Source organism: Pangasianodon hypophthalmus, chromosome 11 (assembly GCF_027358585.1).
Source record: "Pangasianodon hypophthalmus isolate fPanHyp1 chromosome 11, fPanHyp1.pri, whole genome shotgun sequence".
Classification (NCBI taxonomy): domain Eukaryota; kingdom Metazoa; phylum Chordata; class Actinopteri; order Siluriformes; family Pangasiidae; genus Pangasianodon; species Pangasianodon hypophthalmus.
The window spans coordinates 13,379,123-13,397,511 of NC_069720.1; the positions used below are offsets into that span (position 1 = coordinate 13,379,123).

General features: G+C 36.3%; 1 protein-coding gene across 5 annotated transcripts in view; it reads left to right on the forward strand.

Annotated features, from left to right (window-relative positions):
* The window catches only part of impact (impact RWD domain protein), a 48,166-nt gene that overhangs the window by 12,244 nt on the left and 17,533 nt on the right, over positions 1–18,389 (forward strand). For 2 of the 5 annotated variants that reach the window (XM_053238240.1, XM_053238236.1), the window contains exons 6-7: positions 10,050–10,193; positions 10,432–10,532. In XM_053238240.1, the coding sequence (XP_053094215.1) occupies positions 10,050–10,193; positions 10,432–10,532 (245 nt within the window). The remainder of the gene's footprint in view (positions 1–10,049; positions 10,194–10,431; positions 10,533–18,389) is intronic. The other 3 variants (XM_053238237.1, XM_053238239.1, XM_053238238.1) reach the window with 3 other exon arrangements.

The window sequence follows — 18,389 nt, forward strand, 5'->3', positions numbered from 1 at the left end:
ATGGTTAATGAGTCAGGAGAAAAAAAAACTTTATATCGTGATGCTTCTGAGCTGATCTGAGTCTCCCTGACAGTCCTGTAATAGTAATCCACAGTCAGCTCTGTATCAGCAGTGGAATTGGCTGGAATTTCAGCTATAAACATGGAAATGTGTACGCATATGTTATATGCCAACTCAGATATATATAGTCAAATATAATCCCTCTCTAATTTCAGACACAAAAGACGTCCGGCTATACAGGGACAGACAGGAGCTGCAGCCAATCAGGAGAGAGAAAGCGTGAGAGTGCATGAGTGGGAGAATGATATTATACTATAAGAGACAACAGGATTCAGGACTGATGAAGTTCTCTAGCTAAGCATCTTCTCAACTGGGTTCTAATACAAAATCCAACGGAAGATAAATCTGTTATTATTCACTAGATTCTCACAAAATTAACAAACAGAAAATGCCACAACAAGAAAAAAAGCTAAAACTCTCTTACTCTTGATTACATCCTCATGCTCTAATCTCTCTCCTGATTGGTTGCAGCTCCAGCCAGTCACTGTGTAGTCTCCAGGGTTGGAAAATACTTTAGTAATTGTACCTTGTTACTGTACTCAAGTACTGTTTTGGAAGATCTATATTTTACTCAAGTATTATTAAAGTTGAATACTTGCACTCTTGCTCAAGTAAATTTGTGAGGAAAAAAAAAACATTTCTTACTCCTCATATTTTTTATTTTGACCTTCAGTGTAAAAATCTTAAATGCCATGAGGGTTTTTTCTCTTGCCCAGCTGTTATCAATTTTTAAAATCAAATTCACATCAATATTGAACTGCACATAACTGTGCTAATTTGTCTTTGAACAAAGTCCATTTGCCATCAAATCTGCCATCTTGCCATCCTGTGGAGGTAAGTTAGCTTTAAGTTTGGTAAGTTTGCTAGCTAGTTTTGTTTTGTTGTTAATGCCAAATTAGCATTCATTCCAACGGTGTGAATATGTTAATGAATAAAAAATTAAAGTCTGAATAGTTAAATTTTGATCAGTTAAAAAGATTTACTCTTGAATACTCTTTACTTTACTTGATTTACTTGATATTCTTTGTTCTCTTTCCACCAGTCTGACATTGTTTGTGCCTGAAATTGTGGCTTGATTTTTTTTGACATATCTGATCTGGCATATGACGTATGCTTACAAATTTCCCGCAAAATCCGACCCGACACCGCTGACACAGAAGTCGCTGTGAATTACTATTACAGGATTGTCAGGGTGACTCACAGCAGCTCACGGATATCTTATTATAAAGATTTTTTTTTTCCTCCCCTGACTCAATAATCAGGTTTTTGTTCATATTTAACCAAAAAATCCTATACAGTATAACTTTAACCAACAGATAAAATACTGGGTATCTATAGTGCAGCCATTTGAACATTTGTCTTTCTAGAACCATCTATTTTGATTATTTTTTTCGGTCCTTTGAAAATAGTATTCTTGCATCATCCGTTGTATGTTCTGTTGTAAGCTGTTTTAAGATCTTGCAGTTTGGAGAAAATGATGACCAAGGTTGTGTCGTGAATGTGGGCAGTGCTGCCACAGTTCTCTCATTTTTTTTGCAGTTAGCAACGTAAAAACTATATGCATGAATGTAATTGATATTTTAATACGCAAATCCATTTTTATGGTACAGAACAATAGTTAGGGTGAACAGAGGCAAAGCTGGAAAGCTGAAACGGCCTGACATGCTTCAAGCTGCCCTTATCTACTGACTAACACCGATCTAATCAGGATCGATGAAAGGCCTTGTCAAGCCTGCTTAATCTTTTTCAGCCCTCTCAAAGGCTCTGTGATGTGGGTGGCAAGTTCAAGATCCCTTCCCTTCAAGATGTGTATCCCTTTACCACTCTGCTTTTCACTAGCTCAAGTAAAAAAAACTCACAGAAATGAAGAGTGCACTTTAGAGGTAAGCCCCCCCCCCCCCTTTTTTTTTAATTTTTTAATTTTTTTATTTTTTTTTTAAACTACAGACAATAGGTATTGGTGTATTGGTAGGGCCTGATATTTTCCTATTTTTTTTTTTTTTAAATCCAATTTATTTTAGGAAAAAAAAAAAAACCTTTATGAAGTCTGTGACAGCTAACTAAAATGAGCTAGACTAACTGATGCCAACTGAGCGAGCTGAGCCAACAAATGCTATGGTGATGCTTACATTACAGTGAGAGAAAAAATTATTTGATCCCCTGCTGATTTTAATTTTAATGGTAGGTTTATTTGAACAGTTTAAGTATTTGATTTGCCACCAAGTACTAAGTCTTGTTTTATGAAGGGGTCTAATACTTATTTCACTCATTAAAATGCAAATCAATTTATAACTTTTTGAAATGTGTTTTTCTGGATTTTTTTGTTGTTATTCTGTCTCTCACTGTTCAAATAAACCTACCATTAAAATTATAGACTGATCATTTCTTTGTCACTGGGCAAACGTACAAAATCAGCAGGGGATCAAATAATTTTTTCCCTCACTGTATAGCATTTTTAAGCAGTTCCCTCACCAGCCTTGATTTTTTTCTCTGAGAAAAGCTGAGATAGCTTTTAACGTTACTGAGAAACCAGAAAGAGGTCTGTAATTGAAAACTCCTGTCATGACCCTGGAAACTCCTTCTATAAGTGTTAAATAAACATCTCCTTTACCATGTCAATGGGTTTTTCTTTGTCAAATAACAACACATATTTTGAATCAGTTTATTAGGCTTGGATTATGGTAATTATATTACCATGCAAGTCCCAGTGAATGAGTTGTTGCCATAGAAGAGATCCTGTGTTAGAGCAAGCTAAGCTAATGAAGGGGATGGTGCTAACAGAGTTAGTTGAGCATACAAATGCTGTGGTGATAAAACAGCAAGTGGTAATGAAGACTCTGGTGCTATCAGTGCGAGTTGATCTAAGAAAGGCTAAGGTGTTAACTAAGCGAGCAAAGCCATTAAGACCTATGGTGCTAACAAAATACTGTAACAAATCAATTTGGATATTGTTGTGAATTTTTCAGTTCATGTTTTTCTTAGCGTTTTGGACATAGCTAGGGTGCAGCTTGTTTTGGCTTAATAATAAAAATCATTTTTTAAGTCGCTTGGTAACAGACTGGTGCTTGCTATCATTACTGTGTAAAACGACTGTTTATTCTTTTGGTTTCGATTTCAGAAGTTCTCAGTGAAATACGGTACATAATATACACTTTATTAGTAATACCTGAGCCATTACACAGCTCAACATCTTGTCAATATTCCCAGCAACTGCTGACTGCAGTTTCAAAGTCTGTCAGCTACACTTTTTTTGCACATTCTTGCTGTGTTATTTCTGCTGGTTTCAGCACTTGGTATGACAGCCATGTAGTGGACCACAATCATTTCTCTTTTTTTTCCTTTCATTGCATGTAATTAGTACCACAGAAATGACCATATGGGTATGCGATCGACTTTTAACATGCAGATTTATTTGTGTAAAGTACAAAATGGCAGTTGGATAGAAAAGAAGAAAGGCAACATTGAAAAGCCTTGAGAAGCATCAAGCTGCTCTATTCATGAGACAGATTAATCCCCTTAATCATTTTAAACCTCACAACTTGCAGTTCGGCTGCCATATATCACCACCTGAGCTGCATTCAAGCACAGGAATTATGACCAAGGTGTGAGAGCGAAGCATCTCCAGCAGCCTATATTAAAATCAAATTAATATGAAAATGATGTGCCTGGGAAGGAGGTGTGAGAAGGAAGAGAGGTGTGAGAATATTGCAGGAAATTCAGTGTTTATGTCAAGTTTATTGCCTTCATTGCTGGATTTTTTTTCCTGGCTGGTTACCGCTATACTGTGACAACAAATAATCAAGTAGAAAGAAGCACTACATAGCCCATAAAAATGCAGCTGATATTTAATGCTATTTCAGATAAAAATAGTTCTTTGCTGGGGTGCACTCTATAAAAACTAGGGTATAAAATACGCACACAGGGTTGCAGATGGCTTCGATTTTCAGCTGAGTGTATATGACCTGAAGAAATAGTAGGAAAGCAGTGAATTTGTGGAAGCCGTTTTGTTGTATGATTGAACTGGCATTATGAGGCCAGCTACTACTTTGCTGGATATTTTTCTGTATATCATTATTCCATGCTGCCTTTAGGAAAATTACCTATGTTAGTGAAAGCATGGTTACCATTGTTTTTTGAGGTGTGGAAATAAAAATGGTTTAGCCATTGTTACACCATGGTTACTATGGTTTGGCCCAGGGGTGTCCAAAGTCCGGCCCCTGGGCCAAATGCGGCCCACAGACAGATGTTAACTGGCCTGCTGCTTCTCTATTAAGATGTACGATAGGCGACCCACTGGCCAACATGTTGCAGTTTTTTCCTTTCAGCTAATGGTTGCAGCAGACTGTGTTAACACAGTTAGCTAAATTGCAAGAGGCTTTTTTCTCTGACTACACCTGCAGATTAATTTACTGAGTGACATTTAGTCATGGGTACATTTAGTCATGGGTAAAAAGTGCAGTGAGAGGGAGCAATTTAGAAGAGCTGGAAACCACCAAGCGTGGAAAACCTTTTGTGAATTCTTTTAAGAGTCCTTAACTAGAGTGGATTTGCAACCAAAGTATTAAAATGACAATTTAATTTATGATTGTTAGTTTGTCCAATTACTTTTGGTCCATAATAAAAGGGACTACATATAAGTTCCGACACCCCTGTTTTAGCCATTTTTTTTGCATGGTTGCTTTGATATAACTATGATTCACGGTTATTATGGTTTGACCACAATCTTATCATGGTTACCATGGTGTAATTACAGTTTTACCATGGTTACTATGATATAACCGTGGTTTCAAAGCCATATTTTTTTTCATGCTGTCAAAAGCCAGAATACCAGAAAACCTTTTTCCACATGTCTGTGGAGTCTCCAACACACCATTTGGCAAACTCCAAGCAGGATTTCATCTGGCTTGGCACACTTCGATAAAGCCCAGCTCTGTGGAGTGTCCAGGCTCTTGGTTGTCCTGTGAGCAGCCCGACCCATCCGAGCGGTGGACAGCCTCCTCTAGGCAGAGTTACGGTTGTGCCATATTCTTTCCATTTTTTTATTAATAGATTTAATGTTGCTCTGCGGGATGTTTAGTTTGGGATATTTTTTAATAACCGAACTCTAATGGATAGTTTTCTTCCAAGTTTTCAGAACTTTCTTGGTCTTCATGATGTTGTTTATTTAGGTATGTCTAGGTTCTTTCAGGAATAGGTGTATTTTTGTTGAGATCATGTGACACTTTAATTGCAATCAGTTCAACTCCATCCAACCAATCATGTGACTTCTGATGGTAACTGGTTACACTAGAGGGGGGAGAGGGGTCACACGAATACTTATGAAATCACAATGTATATATTTTTTTAATTAGTTTTGCAAACATTATTAATCCCCCATGCTGCAATATTATTGATTATTTTGTGTAGATTAATGATGTTTAATTCCAATTATGTCCAATTCAGTTCCATGGGTGAATACCCATGCAAGGCACTGTAATCAGTTTGTAACAGTGAAGTTTTAAAAGCAAAGAGATCTGCTGATATCAGGATACTCAGAAAGTATATGTTAGTATGTCTTGATTTCAGCATTATACTGTCACATCTCTCATCCATTATACAGTGTAAGTACAGTAAAATTTATAAAATATAAAACAAGATATATGCAATTAATTAATATATTTATAAAGATACATGAGTAATGAAGCAAAAAATTTTGAAATTCAGACAATTAATGTACTAAAGTTACATACTATGCCTAGAAAAGATACTTGCAATTTATTTTAAATAGTACCGCAGTCCTTACACTACATTGCAAATAGTACAGCCTTGTACTAATGGCTTTCAGAAAAGCTGACTACCTAGGCAGCCTCATTTCACGTGGGGGGAGTGACGGCAAAATGTAGTACCCTCAACAGCAGTGTTTTTCTCAGTAGAAAAACATTGCGTGCCTACACAAGCTGTACAGTTACTTGGCCAAGGCGGGCATCTGCTTGAAATGATAAAACCAGGTTGGAATAAATGATAGATTGTGATGCATAAAATCCACTTTTATTAATGAACATCATTAAGAGTTTTTCATTCACAGACTCTGCACAAAAATCAAGGTCTTCTCTGAACGTATAGACTGTACAGACACACCATCAGTATATGCTCAGAGAGTGAGACAGATATGCACCAGTAAGGTGTAAGCATCTGATGGGAGAAAGAAAAGGCATACATGTAAATGTCACTTCCTCTGGGAATGCCGGGGATGTGTCCCTGCCACTTTTTAAAAGTGTAGTCCTTTAAAAATTTGTAAAATAGCTTGCAGCAGAAGCTGATCAAAATGCTTTCTAAAAATATAATTAAGCAGTATTCATGCTGTTTATTTCTAAAGGTAGTGTCTGTTGATTATTTTCCAATAATAACACTTAACAAAGTGTTACTCCTCTTATACCACAGCAGTTTGCCAATGCTAAGCTTTTTCATTTATTAAAGAACAAAACATATATGCTGTTTCCGTTTATAGTTATATTTAATGTTGTGGAACAAGTTACTTACAGTAAAGAGTCATTGCCTCACCAGCCTCTCTTCTTCTATCTCTTGTAGTTAATAAGACTAATAAAGGCTGTTTGTCATGTTACCAAGAAACCACAAAGTGCAAACTCCTCTGTCCTGAAGAATTTCCCCTGTTGGTAAACTTAAAGTTACAGCTTTACCTCTGACTGTTACAAAGCACTGACCCTGGAGACTCCATCCATAAATGTAGAAAAAACGTCTCCTCACAGAAAACTTGGGAAAAATAAACGTATCCTCACCGGTGTAGATTTTAAAAAATGGAAGTGTGTATTTTTTTTCCATGAGACATGCTTGATAGCATTTTAGTAAGTTTTGGTGCCAATTTTGGTGCACGTTTTAATTATGCTTGTAGACAGAGGTCATAACATGGAGAAAATTATCCAGATTCATACATTCCAACATGGGCTAACTAATCGTCCTTCCCATGATATTTGGTGTTTATGTAACAGTTTTTCTGCAGTGTTTTTAGTTCCCATTCATGCTGTGTTACTATAGAACATGGTTTTAATGATCCATTAAGCTGAGCTGCATGTGGCCTTTTATGCAGTCCCCATTATCTAACTATCTTAATATTGCCCTTAAGTATCTGACTGTACCAGGAAGATAAAATTAGCTGAGCAGTCACTGTTGCAGTATTTGATGTTTTCCTCTTATCCTTGCAAAAAAAAATGGCATAATTATGACAATGTCATGAAAAGTGGCACCTCACTTTCCATAAAGCAAACATTATACTAATGAGATGCCACTAGCAGCGGGCCGTTGTGTGCAGCTCTCCCCAAGAGATCAAAAGGATGGACTTGTAAGGTCATGAATATTCAAATAAGGCACTGGCAGGAGTGCGTGAGGTTAGGCTGGGGAAAGGGAGATGGTCATAGGTTACTGATGCATGAATTTGACAGCCCATCATTAACTATGATTAACTGCAGAAATTGCTTTGCTCCAGCCTGATTTGTATGATTATATCTAGATTTAAATGATTTTAGTGTTACAAGTGTTCTCTCAAAGCATGTCGTCTTAGCTCTGCATGCATGTTGATGTTTTGTATGCTCTCATATTTAATTACTTTGTACTGTAGATAGTTAATTCATGGCCTCAGTATTACATGGTTTTTATTTGACTCTCAGTCTTAACCCGGGTAATATTAAGGTCACAAATGATTATCTTCATATTGGATATGCAATATGGATATCTAACAATCCTGCAATGTATAGATGAGCATTTATTGAGGTTCCAAATAAGATTTCTGTGAGTGTTTTGATAAATTGCAGCATTGGTCTGACTAATTAATTAATTGACCAAATAATTTTGGTTAAATTAATTAATTAATGGCTTCAGCAGATGCAATTCAACTTTAAATCAATTATTAATGCGTCTTGCATCTTTAACGCATAAATTTCTATAATGTCTATATTTCTTCTAGTATAACCACTTTGTTTTTAAAACATATCATTTCATTTAATCAAGGAAAATAAAGTAATGTCGTTATGTCAGAACCAGTGTCATTCATAGTTTGATAAATAAATATTCGAAGGCAAAAAAAGACGATTTTTTCAGTTTACAGGAATAAAATCCATGCCATTTATGGTGCACTTTATTTTCACATGTACAGTATTTTTCTTATCAGGGTTCAATTAAATATAAATAAAGAGCAAAAGTAAACATGTTTTGTAAACGTAATATTAGGGTACTTGTCATGAGATAATTTCCAACAGACATATTAGGTCATGCTTTTCTCTTGCTGTATCTAAGACGGATTCTATTCAAATGTTATTTTTATACACTATGCAATGAGCACATACAGTGAATCAGAGCTCTTTCACTATATCTATGTGAAAAATATGTTAAAAATGGTAGATAAATGACTTTAAATGAGTCCTGGTTTGCCTAAGAAGCCTAAAATCTAGCTAAATATCAGACATTATTGGAAGACATTATTGTGGGCAAATGAGTAAAAAGACATCAGAAACAATACAGCTTCTGATGAAAGCATGATTTTGCCCCAGATTTTCTTTTGCTTTAATGTGAAATGAACACAGAGCTCACAAGCCAGTTAATTATTATAAAATGTGAGAGGTAGAGCCTATAGTGGTTATTTTTCATCACTTGGTTGGTACTGTTGTCATTTTGTAGTTAAAGGCGCTAGAAAGTGTGGCACTTGAGAATGGCGGTCTTCTCAGCAGAAGCACCTCGCAACCTGTGGAAGCTCTGACAGCATGCCTCACACCTTCCCCTTAAACATGCTTATCACAGAAAAAAATTGGTCATAGCAAATCTATAAGTTCAACTGCATTTCAAATAGTAATTTGAAAGCATCATTCCTTTTAAATCAAACAGCTTAAAGCAAGAGACCGTGAATACTTGACTGTGTACCAGAGACAAACACTACATTTTTTATTTTCTAAGAGTGTAGTGATTATCTCCGCTACTCAGTCATCAAAATAGCTTAGCAGGTTACGTGAAGCTGTTTTTCTCTTTCATGTCATCTCATTGGAGCTTTTTATAAGGAATGAGTGTTTAGGGGCTTGTAAGTTAACCTCTAACTGCATTTTAAAATTAGGTTGCTCGTTCAAGTGTGAATTGTAATAGAGGACAAGCGGGAGGAGAGTCATACGAGCGTTCTGCTTTTATCGAACTCTGATAAAAGATCAAAAGCCTCGAATCTTGTTTTCATATAAAGTGTGATTCTTCCTCGAATGAAAGCGCAGCAAAAATGGCAACATCTTCATCTCAGTCAAATGCTGCCATTTTATTTGGATAGACAATGATAAAACATTTGATTTCTCATATCAACTTGCTGTTTACTGTCTGCCCCATTTTGTCTGATTGACGGCTGGGTCCTTTTACTGTTCTGAAACAAAATAATAACGCAGAATTTTCCAAAGTTTGTGATGGTTGGCTCTCAGAAGCGGTTCTAAGTATAATGAGATATTAAGCCCATGTAAAAGTCTAATTATGACCTGATGATTTATAGTCATTCATGAGAGAATGGTGAATATAGAAATATAATCACAATATTCTTCTTTTGTCCATGCACCGCTAATTTGTACATCAGAATATAAATTTTCAACCATTCACCCATATAATTGTATATTAAGCACAATCTTAAGTAATTGCCATTCTGTCATTCTGTATTTATTAAGGGTTAAAGTGAAGCTCATTTTCCTGCATAGGGTCACGTGTGGCGTTTTTGGGGCTAATTAGCATGTTTCTGGGGGAAGAACATTCAAATCAGTCCCTCAGTCTCAACAGAACCCGGGTCTTTGACCTTTTCTGCTTCTTGCCATTCTCTCTCGATTGCAAGCATTGATTGAAGTGCATCAATTACATGCTTAAAGAAAACGTGGAAGATAATTCTATGTTGAGTCGGGTGGAATTCTGTGTTGTGTTAGCTAATAATAATGAGAGCATTGTTCTGGAGCATGGTGTGTCATTACACACTTTCTGTTTGTTAGTAGATGGACTGGAGCCACGGCATGCAAAGATGACAGAGGAACAGGACGACGACTGGGATGAGGGTGAAATTCCAGATTACGGCATCTTGAGGCTCAGCAGTGAGCAGGCGCACCTTTTCTCCATCTCCTCCGCAGGCACGTCAGGTCCTTAAACTAGCATTTGAAATTGCAATTTGCTTTCCAGCCTTGTCATATCAAGTGTAATCTGATTAACATTTTCATTGTTCCAGTTTGTTGTAGCTCCAGAGAATTTACTTTAAATCACCTTCCTTAGAGGGTGCTTAGGTTGTGATGGCACTGAGATCATCTTTCTAATCTCCTGGCTTGTTATCGTGTACACCCTGAGAGAAAATGTGTGTGTATGTGTGTGTGTTTGTGGTAGATTCAGATGAGGAGCTCCCAAAGATTAAACATGGCGAGGCAATCACAGACAGACGCAGCACGTTCCAGCCTCATTTAGCTCTCGTAGTGACACCTAAACAGGTACAAAACATTTACATTTACATTCCCCTAACTACCAAAGATTAGGATTTACTTGATTAATTATCATGTGAGAAAAAAAACACTCTCAGAAAAAAAAGACAGGTAACTGTACCATAACATATACACCGTTAATACATATTTAATGTGTCTCTTTTACTTAGAAAGGTGCATATAGTGTACCTTTAAATCTATGCACAAAAAGGTCCATTTTTAATAAATCATTTTTAAAGGTACACTATATCCACATTTCCAGGGGAAAGATGCACAGACCTGGTAGCCTTTACACATTTTCTGTGTTTTAACATCGGAGTACGCTGCGACGAGTTGCCCCTCCCCCCATTAACAGTAAAACAGGAGATGAGCCAATCACCACGTGAATCTGGATTGACTGACAGTTACGTAGGTGGTTTGAACTCTCCTGTAGTAACTGGAAGCCCCGCCCCCTTCTCATCTCTCGTCTCGATTTTCTCATTTGAAAGATGCACTGCTGCGGAGGCCTTGTTTTCCATCAAAGTAAATGGAGAATGGTTTGAGTTCATTAATGTAATATAATAAATCTATCAGTGAAATCTATCAATGCTAACATTAGACACGTATTTAGTTAACATCAATTAAATACCGTATATTTATTGGAATGGGACAAAAACATTTTGGCCAAAAATGACCTTTTAAAAGCATAAAAGCTGCCACCGGTCTGTTTTAGTTAAAATGTAGACACTAGAAAAGAATTTACATGGACACTTTCTTAATTGCTGAACATCTTCCTGGAATAGGAAGAATAGGAAGGAGTAGGAAGAAAGAAAGTAAACTTTTCTCTTTTCCCTGTAAACTTCCCTTCTTTTTCTTGTAAACTTTTCAAGTGTTTACATCTACTAAAACAGACAAACCCCCACTTTGCCCAGCACCCCAAGTATATTAGTACCCTTTTTTTCTAAGAGTGCAGTTAGAGATTGTAAAGTTCTTTTATTTAAATGTGTTAATTTGTCAGAGGTTTTATCCAAGCTTAGAGCTGATAAAGGAGCCAAGACTTAACCAAACAATCCGAAACAAGTGCAAAATAGCTTCAGAGGTTCAGGATTTAAAAAAGTTGAAAAAAGGATTTCTCACACAAATCACTAAGCAGTCAGTCAAAGTACAAATTATTGGTCTTGATACATAATAAAATCTGCTCGTTACAATAATTGAGTATGGTGAGTAACCCTAAGAAGCAGAGGGCTCTCACCTCACTATATAACAGCATGGCACAAGGGAACACACACGTACATATACACACACACACACACACAAATGCTGATTAAGTCATTAATTATCAGTTCCAAAAGCAGTGCACCATTTTATATTTTTCATACTCTAGAACACCTGGCTCAGCTTGAGGGATGGGTAATGAGTTGAAGCGAGGAAAAGATTAAAATATGCAGTGTACATATTAAAGATCCAAGCTAGCTGATGATATTATTTTATACAGGGCAATGTAAGGGCGTTTGAGGTGTGATGTTTTTTTCCTGCAAAAACCAGGCTTGGCTGGCTGACAGTAGTGGATCCTGATATGGTCTTCTGCTGTTTTAGCCCAGCTGCCTCAAGGTGTCGCACAAACTGAGATGCTTTTCTGCTCACCATAGTTGTAAATAGTGGTTATTTGAGTTACTATAGACTTTCTTTCAGCTCAAACCAGTCTGGCCATTTTCCTGTGACCTCTCTCACCAACAAGGCATTTCTGCCCACACTGTGAAAAACCCAGGTGATCAGCAGTTTCTGAAATACTCAAAGCATCCCATTGAGCATCAACAACCAAGCCAGAGTCAAAGTCACTGAAATCACAGTTTTTCCCCATTCTGATGTTTGTTGTTTATTCATGGTGCTGCTGCTACATGATTGGCTGGTTGGATAATTGCAGGAGCAGGTGTACAGGTGTCCCTTATAAAGTGGCCAGTGTGTGTCAAGAAACAAGCTTTCGAGGGACATGTGTCGAATGACCATGGTTTAAAGCTCATTTTAGAGGTGCGAGGCAAACGTTCTAACCATTAAGCCACCGTGCTCCCCAGTAGATAAATAGTATTTCTTATTATTATTATTTATTCAATAATAAATGGTAGAATAATAGATATTTTTGACATTTTCATTTTTATTACTACAGTGTCAGAAGGCATGTTATAAATGTGTTTTATCCTAAAATCTGAAAAATGATTGACTTGAACAACGTCATTTCCATCTGTAGTGTCTTGCCCTCAGACTCTGTCTTGGGGAATGAAATACTGTACGTTCGAACCCAATGATGGCCACTGAGCTACTGTTTCTCCCTTAATCTTCCACTTCTAAGTTCTCTCCATGGATTGAAATCTGCTTCACTTATAAATCGCTTTGGGAATAATGCGCCAAATGAGTAAATGAAGAAAAGGAAATGGAAATGTGCAGTCTCTCCACTGGGATTGAGATTGAGAGTCACAGTATTCCTAGACTTAAAAGACTTGCCAGTGGCCAATCCCTGCTGACTGTTGAAAGTTATGTGGAAAACCAGCATCTAGTGTCTTTAAGGAGTATTTCACACAGCTTGCCTCACTAAGAAAAGTGCTTCATGCTTATTCCTTGTGGATTGAAGTGAGGCTTCAAGCTGTTTAGGAATTCCTCTTGATTTGTTCCAATGTGAGTCTTTACAATTCATGTTTGGGCTTCCCTGAAGCACAAAAAACTCTTGCCAGATTCTTCCGGATTTATCTATCCAGCAACAGATAACTTATTCACACCTGCCCTGCGGATCACTGCTGTGCTCGGGTGCTACAGATCCGTGCTCAGGTTTCTGTTTATCCTGTCAGAGGAGGAGATGAGTTCCTTACTCAAGAGAAATGTCAGTAATTCTGTCATGGTTATCATTTGACAGCTTGTTGAGAGAAAAAAAGTGAGAGAGATAGAGAGACCTACATATTCACTACACTAACCTACATATAGATTTACATCTTTAGCAAAAAAAAAAAGACCTCTAATATTTGCTGAATTTAGGATTTACTAGAGATATCAGAGTTAACCAGCTTGATCTTTCTTAAATCATTGTGAAGTGGATCAATCAGGGCTGAGCTGTGCTCTTAGAGTCTCTTCAATCACAAAATCAACTCTATTGAATAACAGATGAAGTATTGAACAAAACAGCAAGATCTGCAAGAGAAATATCAGACATCAACATGTAAAAGAACTTTTTTCTTTTGCTTATTGAATCTTTCTTTGCTTGTGGAACCTGTTTTTGCTTCTGGAATCTTTCCCTTTTGCTTCTGAATTTTTTTTTCTCTTCTGGAATATTTTATTGCTTCTGGATTTCTTGTGGTTGAATGATTTTAGGATTTATAGGGAGTTATTTTTGTAACCATCAGATGAATTCATTAGATTTTGGAATTGATCCAAACAGGCTCAAGATCACAGCAAGGTCAAATGTCTGAAATATTTTTTCCTCAATAGCTTCTTTCCTGTTTGAAGAATATTTTAAGGATATTTCTGGCATACCAATTATTAATAAGAAAGACTTGACTTGTTGGTGGAGGCATCCCTGCTGACACAGTTGGTGTCGAGTTTTTTTCTTTTGGAAACTTTTTTTGCTTCTAGAATCTGTTTTGCTTCTGGAATCATTTGCTTATAGATTTTTTTATTCTAGAATAATTTTTTTTGCATCTGAAATTTTTTCTTCTGGAATTGTTTTCCCTCTGGAATCTTTTTGCTTCTGGAATAATTTTGCTTCTGGAATCTTTTTTTGCTTCTGGAAACTTTTTTTGTGTCCTGAAACTTATTTCCTTCTGGAATCGTTTTGCTTTCAAATTGTCTTTGCTTCTGGAATTGTTTTGCTTCTGGAATCTTTTTTTTATTCTGGAATCATTTTTTCATCTAAACCTTTTGCTTTTGGATATTTTCTGTCAGAATTCTTGTTCTTCTAACTGGCACAGTTTTGACAGATTTGTTATTGTTATAAACCTTAATATATTGGGGATTTGGAGTGACAACACTCCAAACTCTTGATGAACTGCTTAGAATTTTATTTTTTAATTATTATTATTTATTTTTAATTTTTGTAAATACCCTTGCTTGGTAAACAATTGATTAATTGAAGTAAAATTTGCTTACGCTGCTGCTGCTGATGTAAACACACTCTACTGTGTGTGAAGTCCATTTTTTATTTAATGAATTTTAAGCTATTTCTGGCCGTGAGTCAAATTAGTATATTAATCTTTGTGCTATAATGACGAAATGAATTATGTTCTTGGCTATGTTACAACAAAATCACACTGGATTATGTCCAAGAACAAACAAGCGCTCGCTCTCCCACCTCTCCTCCTTTTAATTTGCTTTTCATTTTTTTCTTTTTTGTATATTTTCGTAAAGCTGCACTGGTGACTTTGGGGTAAAAGTTTGTGCATGTGTATCTGAAATGTTTGGAATTTTTCCTTTGAAATTCTTTTTCTTCTGACTGGAATTTTTTTGCAGGTAAAGAGTTGAAGTGAGGAAAGCAAGAATGTGTACACTTTAAATATCTGGAAATTGGAAGAACTGTAAGGCTACTGACTTGCCAGCTCCACTTAATGAACTTTATCCAATGTGCCAGAGAGATTTTTCCTGAGTGCTTAGCAATCAAAATCACACTAGCTTTGAACTGTACCTAGCTACATATGTAGGTACATTATATAGGCAATGTTAGTAGAAATATGATTAGCCTCTCAGTTATGATGTGCTCTTCCATGCTGTTTTCTCATAGCCTCTTCTTGTAAAACCAGAATACTTTTTGCATCCAAATGTGCTTTGCTTTTGACCAATAGAAAATTGGTCGCATTGATTGCATTAATATTGTTGCATAATATTTAAATCAAGAGTTAAGGATATTGTTACAGGTCTAATTTTAGCCATAAATGGCACATGGAGCTGAACCTGAGCTGAATTCTAGCTAATAGTCTTTAAATGCTTACAAGTTTACACCATTGCTGGCTATTCTGTCATCCCAACATGGAAATGAGCAACACATGGTCATAATAAGGCTCTCTATGGCTTCATATATTCATTGCAAATTCAATATTTGTACCATAGCTGCTCTTGTGGGTGTGCCCCATTGGTGTTGGAGGCTTCATGTTACACTGGCGAGGAATAGATGTGTAATTAGTATTCAGTGCACATGCTGGTTCATTGTACAGACAAGACTCGAGGGATATGAATGTTGGGGATGCAGACAGTTATTAGTGCGTTTTTTGCCAAGCTGTCTCTGGACATCGCTTTGTTTGAGCTGTGTCTTTGCTACAGTGTTGGCAAAGCCTAATGAGCCCTGTCTCGCTATGCACACCCACTTCTCTTGGAGCTTAGAGACTTTTGGAGCCGCCAGTTGGTATCCACCTCACAGCTAAGAGTTTTCACCCAAGCTTTTACCATCTGGGTGCCAAGTTTTGCTCAGATTTGGCTGATCTGGAGGATAAATACAGAGTTGCCATTTTATCAGCTACACCTATCATATAGGTCGCTTTGTAGGTATTAGGGGTGGGGCTTAACGTAATGACATTATTTGTTTAGTGCACCAGGTAGATAGAGAGAGAGAGTAGATCACTTTATTCATCCCATAGGGAAATTCACCTATTACAGCTGCAGCATAGAGAGTTAGAAGTATACTAAAATTAATTTAATATTATAAACAAAACAAAATAAGAATAAATATAAATACCTATATTTATATTAAAACCTGAAGTGGTTGGAGTTTTTCCTTTGGGTTTTTTTTTTTCCTATTAAATATGAACCCTACGACTATGCCATCAGAAATACTGCACTGAAAAGATGCAGAAATGGCAGCAGTGATAACATGGTGTGTGAGTTCTGGCTCTGACAGTTCCTCAGCAGCAGCTAGTGATGTGTACCAGTATATTTAGTTGGTTGTATTTCCCAAAATATAAACAAACTAGTAGCCTTATTTGAACCACTGCAACCAGGAAGTTAATAAACTGTAAGAAATGTCTTATTCAACTCATTGTGCTAAACAATTATTATTATTATTATTATTATTATTATTATTATTATTATGTAATCAAGCTTTTTAATTGCACAAATATTAAAAACAAACAGTATTTAAAAAAATTTAAGACTATTACTTTGGAAACAATAGAACAGTAAAGCCAGCTCATGCTGCCCTTGTAAACACACCATGCTGTGTGCACAAGTGGTTTTTTTATTTTTCCAGTTTTAAGCTGCATCTGGTTGCGAGTCAGATTAGAATATTTAAATATTTAGAATATTTTGCTTCGCTAAAAACAAACACACGCTCAGTCTTCCACCTCTCATCAAATTGTCATAATATTCCACTGGCAATTCTTTTTTTTTTTTTTTTTTTTAAACTTCTCTGTAGGCATTGTTGTCGTTTGCAGATATATACTATGTAGGCTCTGTTCAGACTGGGTATTGAACTACATCTTGTTTATTTGAAAACCCAGACCACTTTTGGCGGTGGTCTTTATTTTGTAGTGTGAATACTATAAATACTGCATGTCTGATGCACACTGACAACCAGGGTCAAAATATAAAGTAAAACACACTATGCTTTAAGTAAAAGTTATTTTCCAAATAACAACTTGAGTAAGAGTAGGGAAGTATCTTCTGGGAGAAAATAAGTACTAATCAAGTGGCACTTGTTACTACTACTGTTTGAATGCATTTGAATATTAATGAGACAGGTAGCATTACATTATGTGATAATATCACATAAAGTATGGAAGGTGAAAATTCCTACACAAAGAAAATCACAAGAAAGCATATATAGTAATGTATATAGTATAGTATATCGTAATCAGATTTTATTTTTATTTATCCAGAGTAATCTGCTAGCTTCAGTTTGTTTTCACACAGGAACATATTTTTAATCCAGGTTCCTTGAACACACTGTTAGACTAAATCCCAAATGGCTTCCTATTCACTACATGTGCTCACTTCATAGGATATAGCAGAATATCATTGCAGTACCAATGCAGTAAATAAAGACAAAACTAAAATAAGGGGGAAAATCACTATTTTGAATAAGTTAATATCAGTCATCTGTGACATCATACATAATGATATAGTATCCCTCCCAATGGAAAAATTGGGAAAAGATTTGGCACTCCATCACATTAAATCCTTCTAGACACAAATTTAAACAGCCAACTTTCAATGACAACAATCATCTTCATGCCCTGCACAAAGAATACACCAGAAACCTCTTCCACACCATCTGGTCATGCCCCACCACACAGTCTCTCAGGAAAACAGTCACTGACCACATGTCACATTGTCTGAACTGTCACATCGCAGCATCTCCATCAAGCTGTGACCTCTCAGTCTTTTCACTCCAACTTTTCACTCCACAGAATGTAAAATCATTAAATGTTGTGTTGATTGTTGCCAAGAGAACTTTTATTTTAAAGTGGAAAAGACAACACAATAAGCTTTGCCCACAGTCTTGCCAGCTTAGTGACTTTGTTGATAGATTTGGTAACAATTAGATGTCTTTAGTGACACCATTGTTCCCAGTTACCAGTCATTGATTACCGCTGTTGCCAGTGACCAATCACTGATCATGATTGTTCCCAACCACCAATTAATGACCACCATTGTTCCCAATGACCAATCACTGATCACCAGTGTTCCTGAAAACCAACCATTAATCACCATTGTTCCCAAAAAATATAAAATACTTTGACACCTCTGCTTTAGGAAACCATAAATATATTTCAACAGAGGTTGGTCTGTTGAATTTTTTTAAAAAAATAATAATAATAACTAGCTTTACTTTTTTTTCAAATAATGGGAAGTGGTACACTCCAGACTGTTTCATTATGATTTTTTGTTCATGAAGGCCAAATAAAATGAAACCTCTTA